The sequence below is a fragment of the Adiantum capillus-veneris genome, chromosome 9 (assembly GCF_014529385.1).
Source record: "Adiantum capillus-veneris isolate H3 chromosome 9, ASM1452938v2, whole genome shotgun sequence".
NCBI classification, from domain to species: domain Eukaryota; kingdom Viridiplantae; phylum Streptophyta; class Polypodiopsida; order Polypodiales; family Pteridaceae; genus Adiantum; species Adiantum capillus-veneris.
The window spans coordinates 17,615,758-17,628,841 of NC_140939.1; the positions used below are offsets into that span (position 1 = coordinate 17,615,758).

Here is a 13,084-nt window from a genome sequence, read left to right on the forward strand (position 1 = left end):
TTAACATACACATTTTGATCTCTTTTTTTACAACAGAATATGAAGGAACATATCTCGTCTTTACTAGTGCAGCAAAGGATTTTTCCCAATCTCAACCGGCTCTAGGCTAAGCTGAGGCAAACCTTTGCCAAAAATGATAGCTGCTCGTTGCTAAAGTCCTTATAGATCGTAATCAATTAGGCGGGAACATAGGTTGCAAATGAGAGAAAAATAGGTGGAGCTAAAAGGGTTGTGAGGAGTAGCATAGAAGAGTGGGATGCAGGGCAAAGTTAAAAGAAAGGGAGGAGCTTGGCAATCGCGTTTCCTTGCACACCTCTTGTTATCTCTCTCTAAGCGGGTAGGTGTGGCGCACAATAGTTGTATATTGTGTACTCTTTGAGAGAGAGAGAGAGAGAGAGAGAGAGAGAGAGAGAGAGAGAGGAGAGAGAGAGAGAGAGAGAGAGAGGGGGGGGGGGGGGGAGAGAGCGAGCTCGGTAGTTGGCCCTAGCTGGTGTGGGTCTCTCTTTGTCTTTCTTTTTCTTTTTCTCTTTCATATAGTGCCATACAAGATAGTGATATCATTCATCATGCCACGATGCACAAGTTGGCAAAATGGAATAAGATCATGACATAAATATGTCATCTAGTATGTAAGAGTTGCACCCCACTCTTAGCGGGTCTCTGGTAAAGGTCGTTAACCATTGGTACCATGAAAAAACGTAGAGGTTAATGAACACATGCCCACTTATTAGAGTTGCTTAAAAATGTGAATCATTCTGAATTTTCCCATGACCAATGCTAGTAGACAAGTCTCGGGATTTTATCACTTGTTACTATTACTATTAGAGATTATTTTGCAGGCCACGTCACTTTTTTTAAAATTGTTTTTAAGCGCAAATTTGGAAATCTCTAAGAAATGAAAGGACGCCAAAGGGTGCTTCTCGATTGTATCGTTGAACACAATGCGAACATCGCCACCACCACCATGCAGCAGCATGCGGGCATTGAGGAGGATCAGTAGAGCCAATGGACTCGCTGTGGATTTTCTCCTGTTATCGTCATTCCTCCAGCTCAACCTTTTCTCTCGCCCTGATCACGATCCCATGGCTGTGGTCATGCCGGACCTGCTAATTCAACCATATCCCTGCCCCTGGCCCTCATCTTGCCAGGAATAATGGTCCTTGGCCTCTCCCATCTCAGGAAGAGAAAGATTCACAGCAGAAGGTGCCGTGCCCGCTTCATATACAGGCTTCAACTTATAGAAATAAAACCCTGGTTCTCATCCCAGCAGACACTTGCAAGCTCTCAATCCATCTCGGTGGAATCTTTTATTCTCAGATGGCACAGGGGCTCCCGCCGCTCGGGCCTTGCACAAAACAACGTCGATCATCGAACTGCCAAGCCTGATGACAGCACCATTCCCTTCAACCATGCTTTCGAGCTCCCTGTTACGCTCCATTGCAGCTCTCCTGCCGCATTTGAGGAGAAACTCATTGTTTTCACTCTCCTTGATGCACAGTATTCTGCTGGACCGCCCGTTGCACGAGGATCTCTTAATCTGGCCGCATATGGTGCCTCTGGCATTGACATTAATGGACCAGTTACCAGTACAGTACGCATTCCCCTAATACTCTGCAGGCATGTTACTTCCAAAGTTGTGGTCCCCCATTTGCACATCCTCATCACTCCGAGGCTTTGCAAGAGTGGGTGTTTTGGTGAAGGCGAGTTTCAATCCAAAGCTCATTCTATCACTAGATACTTGCCAACACAAACTGTCTGTCTGTTGAGAAAACGAGATTCGTCTCCGCCTCCCTTGGATAGCAGTTCACGTCAAGCACTGGTGGCTGCTCTGCTCAAAGAAGAAGGTGAACACCAAGAGGAAGAAGAGGAAGCAGAACTTGAACCCTTCACAGACGATGAAAGCTCAAGTGGGCTGCACACACCACATGAAAAGAGTACCTTTGATGTGCATCCAAAGGTCTTTTGATATCCCAACAGCTTTTTGTTGATTGCTCATATTTTGTCTGCTTCGGATCCCTGTTTTTAACTTTTAACTTGGGTTGTGGATGTGTCACCTCTTCAAACTATCTGGTGTAACGTACATGAGTTGGACTGAATGTGCATGGATCTATATGCAATAGCACATCAAGTTTGTAGTTCAGTGTGGTTTTCTCAACCTTTTCGCTATGACATTATCCAGGAATTTTCAAATGTGGAGTCCTAACTTTGTGCGATGCTTTGTTGAACATTCTGTTAGAGTTAGGATTTAGAGCCTTTCATGAATATAAGAAAACAACTAGACATGACTTGCATTATTTATGAAGTGTGTACAAGATATATCTTTTATAGATGGAGAGAATCATCTTAGGGGTTAGTACAGCTCATGTAATACACCATAAAGGAGGCCAAGATGCACCCCAAATCCGCCCCTAGGAAAGTGGATCCACCCTAGAAGAGTGGGGATGCATTTGGCTTTAGTGGAAGGGAGAAAAGTAAAGTGGGAGTCACGTGGGTTTGGTTCATGTCCATGGTAGATTGGGGAAATCATTCCATGGGCAAATCATCTCGTGAAGTAATCATATCATATCATATCATATCATAAAGGTAATAATCATATGATGCAAGAGAAAGTTTAGGACCATAGGCTAAAAGCCCATTTCCCAACACATACTGCTTTCCTTGTCTTATCTCTAGAACAAGACGAGCTACTAGTGCATGTTGATGGGCTTTGCTCATTCTGTTGAGTGAAATGTCTGACATCAACATTCCATTTTTTGTGCAGGCTAATATCATGGCCATTGAAGACAAAATTCTCAGAGACTCTAATTCACCTCCATTGAGCTCCAGAATATCTGCTGCTCAAGTTGCTTGGACACCAACTCCAAAGAGACATGGTTTGGATGAAGCTATGGCCCCCTTGAGGACTGCTTCTGAATTCTACCATTCAAGCAAAGAAGACTTTATAACCTTATACCAGGACCGTACTGGCACCTTATCATTACCTTGTTCTGCTAGTATAGTTAAAGAAATACAACATGAACATTTCAAGCCACGTAGCCATCAAGGTCTTGACTCTGATGATAAAAAATCATCACATGCAAACGATTCTTCTTCATCATTGCAGATGGTTGATCACATGCACCCAGATGTGAACATCAGAGCAGGGCATCCTGTTGAAATAAGAGGCACAACACCAACAGAAATTTACCATGATCATTCTAACTTTGAACCGACCGACTTGAAAATGCAAAGGCACCCAAAAGGTGATAGTGACACTGGCAATTTTGATCATGCTACTGAAGCAGAAGCTCTACGGAAGAGGATTATCAGTCAGCTTCACGAAAATAGGCTTTTGAGGTTGAGCTTTGAGGATCTTGACACAGACTTGATGGCTGACAATGACGAGTTCAATGTAGAGGAGGACATAAATGTGCTGGAAGAGGCTCGCCGTAAATTTGCTGAGGGTGCAGATAAGAGAAATGCAGAAGTTACCAAGAGGCTTCTGGAAGAGACCAAGACGAAGCTGATTGATTTAGAAGCGAAGTTATTTACCGCTTCCGAGAAAGTGAGTTTTTTGCAGTTGTGCATGGGTGCACTCGAAGGGGAGCTCCAAGATGTGGCAACTATCGAGATGTCTGTTTTTAGCACAGTTGTTGAGCATGGAGAGTCTCCAAATTCAGTTCTTGTTTGCGCATGCCAGTTAACCAAGCTTCTCATTCACGCCATAACGAATTGGAGCCAGCAGAGAAGGGCAAGCCTCATGAGAAGCACAATTTCAGGGCTCTTGCTAGCAACAAGAGCATGTGGCCAGGATGTGGCTAGGTATGCCTTCAATGATGTCAGTGGCCTTGGTAATAGTTCAGATTCATCCATACTGCACTGCTTGCTTGGTAGAGTCGTCTGAAGATTGATCATACTTTTTCATTTTCTCAAACAAAGGTTCTTATGTACTATTCTTTTGGGTATTGTCTACAGGCTGACCTTTTGGTGGTCAAACGTGCTAGCTTTAAGACATGCTTTTGTCTCTTCCTTCAGCGACAACTTACCAGTCTCTACAAACTCTGAATTATCTGTTGTTTTAGAGGCTTCTAAAGGCTGTAGCCCTATTGATCCCAAGATGTATACTGCAGGGGATAACTCAGCAGTGCATGAATCAGGTCACATTAATCTCAGTAATGCAGCCACTTTTATTAGAGTGCTGGAGAAAGTAGAGGCCTCCATCTACATTAAGGTCATGGAAGCTGTGTGGTCGCAGGTGAGTGGTGCGTCATATCAATGTGATTGTATTTCGGATGTTTATGCTAAAGTTATTGGTATTTTTTGGCATCTCAAGATGAGCATTTCAGGTCCATTTTGTAATTTATTGTTTCATTAAGTAAAGACAATTTTTATTTTCAGAATTGGGCCGGCAGATTCATTTGGGAAGTATGAGAAACTTCTACCCCCATGGTAAACTGAACCCATTCATCGCCAAAGTCAGTTGGTTATGTGATCTCTCTCCTAGAGAATGGATTGAGGGCTTGGATAGATCTCGTAAAGCAACATGCCAACTGGATAGACATGGCTAAAATGCCAAAACCTGGCCCCTCATCTTCTTCTCCCAGTATCATACATGATACATTGGAGGAAGTCTGAAGAGAGGAGGAAAATGCAAGCCTTGCATGTAGGAGTTGTGAGATGGAAAGAGGACAAGAGCCCAAAACAGGATGCTTTGGATTTATGCATAAAAATGGGGGCAAAAGAAAAGTTGTCTATAGATGCATGGAGACCTGGGAAGGTCACTTCAAAGGAAAGACCCAAGTAGCGCATATGAAAGAATGCATGTCCCGTATTATCGAGGCTAGAAAGGTGGGAAAATGGGCTGTTTATTGAGGTGGCAGAGTAAGAAGCAGAGTGTATAACCATGCATGGCCTATAGGTCCTATGACCATGTTAAAGGTTTGCAGTATGGAATCGTAATAGACTCACTCTGCATGGGGATGGGCATCCGCCAGCGGAAAAGGTTAATTGGATAAAGATCAAGTTTGCAACTGCAAGCACAACTCCTCTCAATCACGGGCAGCCACCAACAGGGTAGGATATGTACAATATACTGATCCATTCGTACCATGCAGTCTACGATACATGGTTCAGTACATATGGATCGTACCGCGCTAAACCAAAGGCTTCGAGGTAAAGTTCCAATATCTGAGGAGTATATGCCAGGTCCTCCTCCTCCATCCACGTCGCATCCAATGCGGGTAAGAACCGCAGAATCACTTTACCTTTCACTTTCCTTTCTTTACGAGCCAATATCTGTTCTGGAACGAGTTTCTCCTCGCTCTCTTCCACTTCAGGTTGCTCATCAGGCTCCCTGTCAACTGGCACCTTACCCTTAAAAGGTTTCAAGAGACTCACATGAGAAGCATTGGGAATCTTCCAAGAGTCTAGCAACTTGAGTCTGAAGGATACATCATTTATCTTTTCTTGAAGTTGGAAAGGGAAATAATACCTCATGCTAAGTTTTGAAAAAAGCCGCTCCTTTCCCTTTCGTTTCCTTAGGCATGCCTTCTCAAAGCGTAAGAGCACCCAGTCATTGTCCTTCAACTTCAAGTTGTGTCTATGTGTATCTGCTTCCTTCTTATGCCGTGCTTGAGACTTTTCTAGAGCCTCTCGAACCTTGGCAAAAGCAGTGTCCAAATCCCTCGTGTACTAATCGGCTTCAAAAATCTTGTCTTTGGTGCTTAGAAAGGGAGGAACCTTCTTAGCACCTTCGATTACCTCAACTGGTGCCTTCCCCGTCGAAGAGTGAACAGTGTTGTTGTAGGCAAATTCCACCAAAGGAAAGTATTTTTCCCATTGAGTCTTCTGATTCAAAATGTAAGACTTCAATAAATCTAGGACCACTGAATTGGCTATCTTAGATTGCCCATTTGTCTGTGGGTGGAATGAGGATGAGATACTGCAACCGCGTCCTAATGTTCTCCCAGATTGCCCTACAAAACAAACTCATGAATCGGAGATCTTTGTCCGCTGTCAACTTAGGCATGCCATGTAACTGAAAATAGGCGAAATGAACAGTCTCGCCGAATAATCAGGCTTGACTGTCTTCTTTACCGGAGTAAAGTGAGCTTGTGCTTGCTAAATCTGTCAATGACTGTCCAAATTCCATCGTGCCCATTGAGTCTTGGGAAGATAAAAAATGAAATCCATACAATACTTTGCCAGGGGCGGGAGGGAATGGGTAAAGGCTATAAAAGTTCTGGTACCTTATGCTTGTCAAACTTGACCTTTTGGCATACTAAGCAACTGCGAACAAAGTCGTCCACATCCTTCTTGAGCCTCGGCCAATAGAAGTAACGCTCAACACCCTTCAAGGTGGTATCTATGCCGCGGTGGCCTGAAAAGGGTGGACAGTGGCACTCTGTCAAAACCTTTTCCCTCAACGGCTGTGTAACACACAACATCGTTTTCCGCATCAAGTAGCCGTCTCGTATAGAATAGCCCGTAACTGTCTCTCCACTCTGTAGGCTAAAGATGGTCCACAAAGTCAAGATCTGTTGCATATAGATTTACCATGTCCTCAAAACCTCGATGATGGATCGCGGAAATAGCCAAAACCAAGGGCTTCCGAGACAACGCATGTGCCACTAAGTTCTTTTGTCCCTGTACATGGACTATTTGGAAATGAAACTGTGACAAGATGTTAGCCCACCTCATTTACTTTTCCAAAAGGTGCTTCTGCGACAAGAAGTAGCGTAAGCTCTGATGATCCGTAAAGACTATAAATCAGCTCCAAGTAAATAGTGTCACGAGTGCGTAAGAGCATGGATAACTGCCAATAGCTCTTTCTCATAAATCTGTGCTACTATCTCTGACGTGAAAACATCCTGCTCTTGTGAGCAATGACATGGCCTTCTTGCATCAGAATTGCTCCCAGACTACGACCACAAGCGTCACAATAAACTTCGAATGGCTTTTGCAAGTCCGGCAAAGCCAACACTGGTCTTCTCTCGATCCGAAGAAATCTGTGATCGGCCTCTGAGGCTGTAGTGCTCTTTGTCTTCTCATTAGATTATCCCTGTGCCGATGTAGTTCCAGTAGGTACAAGCCTAAGCATCTTTGATCTTGGTATTGCATGATTCTATCTAGAGGTCCAAAGCCTTCTTTAAAGAGGCAATGAAAACGTCCCCGTATCTCATAGTATACTGTGCAATGGCATATATAGTGTAATTCTGTCTCCGGCTCCATTCCGCATAACTTGCAAATTCTGCTCTCAAGTGGGATTCCCCTAAATCTGCCAAATTCAATTTCCAACTGGTGTGAGGATGTACGAATCTGACCAATAGCACATCTCAAACCATGAGACAGGTGGGTATCCATGTAACTCGGGCGAATCACAAATCCATCTTCAGATAGTTGTAGGAAGTTTTCTTTGTAGTCGGCCATCTTCGTGCCCAATTCTTGTGTAGGGTCTACCCATGTCCTCTTAGTATCCAACTGTATAAGATCCTGTCGGATGATTTTATTAATCTCCGTTCGTGTAATTGCCAGTGATGGGGCCTCAAGAGAGTATTGGAAGGGGGGTAATCTTTCCATACTGAACCCGTGTCTCCGAAACCACGAGGACAGTTGCGCATACCAGCATGATGTATCCCCTTTCATTGCTAATTGTTGAGAGGATTCGAGGGCCAGTCTAGTATATCGGCAATTATTTGTATCCCACAAACCATGTATAAAGGACACTGATCGGGTAAGAGCTTCAATTTCTATCGGAGGGGCCGCTAGTTCCGCTCGGGTAATCGCGTGTGATACGGAGGCCTTGGCTCTAATCATTCGGGAAATCATAGATACCAAAGGTCTCTCCATTGACTTCCAATTATCCTGATCCACAGATGGTCCCCAAATCTGGACCCCATAAAGCATAGCCGAAGCCACCACAGTATCAAAGAGCCAAAGTTTTGTTCGTGGTTCCTGAAACTGCACTTGTGAACACATCCTCTCCAACCCTCCCAAGGCCGCAGAGGCTCTGGATAATCTAGCATCCGCTGCTTTCTTAAGAGTAAACTTCGGTCTTGCAAATACCACCCCAAGGTATGTGTATGCATCTGTGTACTCTACTGTATCCTGGCCATATGCAAATGTAGGTGCCGATCTCCTGACCCACTGCGGTATGGTGTTAAACACCATAACTTTGGTTTTACCCAAGTTTACCGACAGGCCATTGTCCTCTGCGAATTTATGTAATGCATCTAGCTGCCTCTGCATTCCATCTGGTGATTCTGCTATCAATACAATATCATCTGCATACAACAACAAAGGGATCCATGACCCTGCAAGTTGAGCCCCTCTGTCACCCTCTCTATCAATGTAATCTGATACCTCATCTATGTACATACCAAATAAAGTAGGGGACAGTGGGCATCCCTGCTTTACTCCAACGGTGGAATGAACAATGTCAGAATCCCCTTCTGGAGTACGTACATAACCAGTTACTGACCCGTATAAGGCCATGATCCCCCAAATAATCTCTTTGGGGACCCCTAACTCTTGCATCTTGCGCATCAATCTGGCCCTTGGTACTGTATCAAAAGCTTTCCGAAAATCCACAAAGCAATAATACATCCTTCTCCCGTTTGCTCTTCCTTCCTCAATAATGGCTCTGAGCGTAAGAATATGATCTAAAGTGAAATAACCCCTTCTGAATCCAGCTTGTCCTGTTGCTCTTATGCCCTCATTCTCTGTCCATCTACTCAATTTTTGTTCAAGAATGGATGCGTACAGTCGGGTCAAAGTGTGACCTACCATAATGTTGCGGTAGTTCCCGGGTATCATAGGATCCCATGACTTGAAAATAGGTACGATAGTAGATAATTTCCAAGATTCAGGTAATCCTTCACACATGACCCGATTAAACAGCCGAGCAAGGACTTCTGAAAGTAGATCCCTGGCATGGATCAGATGTTCTGCTACTAAACCTTCATGATCATATGCTCTTCTTGTCTTCATCTTATCAATGGCTTTTTCCACCATTTCCGTAGTAAAGAAAGTACTAGCAGCAGGGCATCGCTCTAGCGGATCTGGTAATGGAGGCTGTCCAGATACCATATATAATGATGTTACATATTGACCCCAGATCTCAGGAGAAGTAATCGTCGAAGGCGGTGAGTGCTCTTGAAATAAGCGCCATGCCTCATGTGAGTCCTGACTCAAGAAGAGCTGATATAAATCCTTCTCTAGTTTGGCTAAAAATGTCCTTTTCTTGCGATGTACTATACGCCGAAGAGCAATCCGAGACTGCTTATATGTGATGATCCCAAGTGTAAGCTCTTTCTGGACCTGGATTCTCATCTCTCTGCATTCCTCGTCATACCAACTGTTTTGAGGCATGTTCCCAGCTCCTCTCTTCTGATCAGGTTGAGTATGTGGGTATGCCTCTTGTGCTGCTCCATGTAGTATCTCTGTTAACTGAGAAGTAATCTCCTCTACAGTATATACTGGCTCGGCTGCCCGCATCCTATTATAGATCTTTTCCACATAGACTGAATCAGTTTCTGGCGTAAAAGTATATCTTGTGTGTGTCTTCTTCCTTTGTACTTGAGAGGCATTGTATTGGAAGGAGATTGATAAGGTCAAGAGAGCATGATCCACTGCAATCCCAACCGGTCTGGGTCCCACCTTAAAGTCCTTGATACTAGAAATAAAGCTTGGTGAAGTCATGACATAATCCACTGTACTGGACCCATGCCTATGTGGGAAGCATGTGAATCCCCCAGATAACGGGAAATTCTCTAGACCATTAAGTATGGCCAAACCATGTATGGTTGCCATCTCCATGAGATGTCTCCCATATTCAGTGTGTTCTTTATCCTGTGAGTTTCTAGTAAGCCCCCTTTGTGATAAATCCACTTCTCTGAGCATTTCCTCAGAAGTATCATAGAATACTGCTTGAGAGTTGGCCGTTCTGGCATTAAAGTCTCCTAAGAGAACTATGTCTCCATCTCTAGAGAACTCCCATATGTCATTATTCAATATGGAGAAAGGGGACTGTCCTTTAGGTGAGGAGTAGACTGAGGTACTTGGAGGGAAGTAGCATATAGCGATATATAGAAATCTACCTGTCTCGGCTCTCATTCTCACCCACATATACCTTGCTTGCTCATCTTTCCTGATAATCTGTAGTAGTGGTTTCAGATCCTCTTTAAATAAGACTGCTACTCCTCCTGACCCCCGGCTACCTTGTAGAGATCTCTTGTCTGGTCGACCAGCTGTTTCCCATAAATAACCCTTCACATGTGGCATACGCTGTCCCGGTATCTGGTGTGTCTCTGAGTAGAAAACTATGTCTCTGTCCCTAAAGTTGTCTTCAAAGGCACCTACATCTAGCCTATATGACCCATTACAATTCCACGCCGCTATCTGGAGCGTCGCCCCATAGGTCTCACACCGTCATGCTGAGCGCTTTTCCAGAACCACTACTTTCCCTCCTCTATAAAAGGCGATTTTCCCCTTTTCTCTTGCTGCCCTGATCTCTGGCATCAATTCTTGCATGTGTGCCACTTGTGCCAATGTAAGGTCATCTCCCAGGAAAATACCGGTTTTCTTAAGAGTTGGCCTCTTCTTTAGAAATTCTTTCCTTATTTCTATATTTGGGAAGCGGAGAATAAGTGCCCGGTCCTTTACGTTTCCCTTCTCATCAATTCCTTTCTTGCCCACTCTCCATGCACTTGTGTGAGTAGGCTCTGTGATGCCCATGCGTTGTAGCAGTTCCTTCACTTCTTCATCTACATTCTCTCTGTCTTTGACTCCTGTGACCCGCACATGCAGAGCCCGATTCTTCCTTTTCTGCTCTTCCTCAATGGTCATATTAATAATGGTAGAAGTAGGTGTGGTCTCGAGCATCTGGGCCTTCCCTTTCTTCGCATCCTCAATCCATTTGGGAAAGGTTCTCCATGCCAATACAAAGCTACATATACAAGTGACCAAGGGTGGTACGACATAGAAGTAACATGCCCTGGATGGTAGACCCCTAGTACACACAACTTATGCTACTACACAAGAGACCTTCGACTTGACCTTTGCATAGGCATCAACCCTAGCATGCTCTGAGAGCATAACATTGTTGCATCGCCTCTCCTCTTGGCACCAAGAAAGATCTAGAGAAGAGAGACTCATCGCTTAAGGTTGCACACAAACCCCCAAAGCCCCCCTTCCCCCTTCCCCCCCTTGCCACGTTGCGGCGGCACCTATATAGGTGCCCAATATGGCTCTCTGCGGCCCCTCACAACTTGAGAAAATAGGTATAAGGTTGGAAAAACAAGGAGAGCCCGGGCCCATTGGGCACTTGGGACCACCTAGAAAGCCGGGGAGAAAATTTCAAGCGCAAGGAATCTACAAGAGCATGTAGTGATCCTAAACCTAAGACTAACCATTGTTGGAAGTATCTCGACACCTTACTTTGGCCGGGCACAGCCACAAAACAACCCTTGCTCCCTATCACATGTCCCCGGGAGATATCGGGACCTGCTGGATGAATCCAAAGAGATGCCACAACTGTAACTGTCACAGAACGGGCACGGCGTGCCAATATAAAAGAACAGACTGAATAGACTTTTAGCACTTCATTAACAATTGAACTGAGAGAGAGAGAGAGAGACGACATGCAAACCGAGTGGCGGAATTCCACCCCAGAGAGTAGTGGCCCCAAACCTTGGCGCCCCTTTCGGTATTTCTTTATATTGCATCAACCCAGTACAAGCTGGTACTCTAGACTCTGCACCTTCTTCAGGAAGCATGCCAGAGAATGAGCCCTTAGCACATATTTAAAGGCCCTTGGCCTATGAAAAGCAGTTTACATGAAAAGCCTTCAAACTCAAAAGCTCCTGGTCCAAAAGCAATGCCAAAAAGCTGCCAGCGTAAATCACCGAAATCCGTACAGCGTGCCACGTCATCAACCAGCGTAATTTTCGAAAATCTGCCAGCTTTTCCTGTGTGTGGGGGTCCTGCTTTATTTTGATCCTTTATGTCACTTGGGGCCCCATCGGACGGGGTCCCCATAAGTTGGTAGGACTTCTTCTTCTGTTACTTGTTCTTCTTAGGGTTTAGGCCCCTCGGCCGGCATCTGCAAGTCGGCTCCCTTCTTCAGGGCTTTGACACGTCAGCAATTTGTGACAGTAAAACAGGTGGCATAACTGTAACAGGTGGCACATTTGTCATTAATGCCATGTCATTTTGAAATGATCAGGCTGAAAACTGCTAATAGCAAAGAGTCTAACCCCAAAAGAGCCTAGGAATAGGGGTCCTGCCAGCCTACAGGATGGGTACACATATGGCTCCTTCTATCGACAAAGGTGTGTACCCCAAATATCGTCGGGCACAGCCACTAAATAGTCCTCACTCCCTAATCTGCTCCTTGTAGGTAATGGAGCCACCACCATACAGAAGATAAAACTCTTAACCATAGTTACCCGGAACGGGAAATTAGAACGGGGAACGGCAACATGCATAAAATGCCATTCTTTGTTTTGGATATTCACGTCTGAAACACGGAACGGGAAATTGAGATGGGACAGGGAATGGAGACCTAAAAATGGCCATTCCCTGTAACTATGCTCTTAACACCTCCTCTCAGGTCTTGGAACTTGGAAGGGGAACCAATCCAAGGGAGCTGGCATGAAGGGATAATTAGTATGTGGTATGAGGTTTGGTGAAGATATCAGTAGGGTTATCTGACATAGAAGAGTACTCAAGTCGTATAGTACCATCCAGGGTTTTCTCCCAAACAAAGTGATACTGTATCTCTACGCTTGGTTTGAGCATGAAACATCGGGAAAGCTAAGCTCACCCCGCTATCCGGCCACGGCTTTGGGCCCCTTGCTATTTAACAAGCTTTCTTTCTCTTTTGGTTTATCACACAAGCACACGCATTTTTAGACCTTTTAAGCATGCCACACAACCCACTGGAATTCAGCTATGACCTTCTACTGTAGTCTAGTGTGTAAGGTTTCATACCTACTACGTTTTGATTCTTCTGTCATAGTGAAAATGTGAGCAATGCATGCCAAAGTTTTAGAAGCATTTCAAATTTTGGTGCATTACCTGTACTTGATAAATTCTGATCCAACAC

At 44.6% G+C, this 13,084-nt stretch overlaps 1 protein-coding gene across 1 annotated transcript in view; it reads left to right on the plus strand.

The window, feature by feature from the left end:
• The first annotated feature begins 914 nt into the window (after nucleotides 1-914).
• LOC147450174 (uncharacterized) overlaps nucleotides 915-13,084 on the plus strand; it is a 39,951-nt gene continuing 27,781 nt past the window's right edge. Inside the window, exons 1-3 of the mRNA XM_086519470.1 lie at nucleotides 915-1,957; nucleotides 2,762-3,801; nucleotides 3,955-4,234. Of these exons, the coding sequence (XP_086375596.1) occupies nucleotides 1,154-1,957; nucleotides 2,762-3,801; nucleotides 3,955-4,234 (2,124 nt within the window). The 5' untranslated portion in view covers nucleotides 915-1,153. The remainder of the gene's footprint in view (nucleotides 1,958-2,761; nucleotides 3,802-3,954; nucleotides 4,235-13,084) is intronic.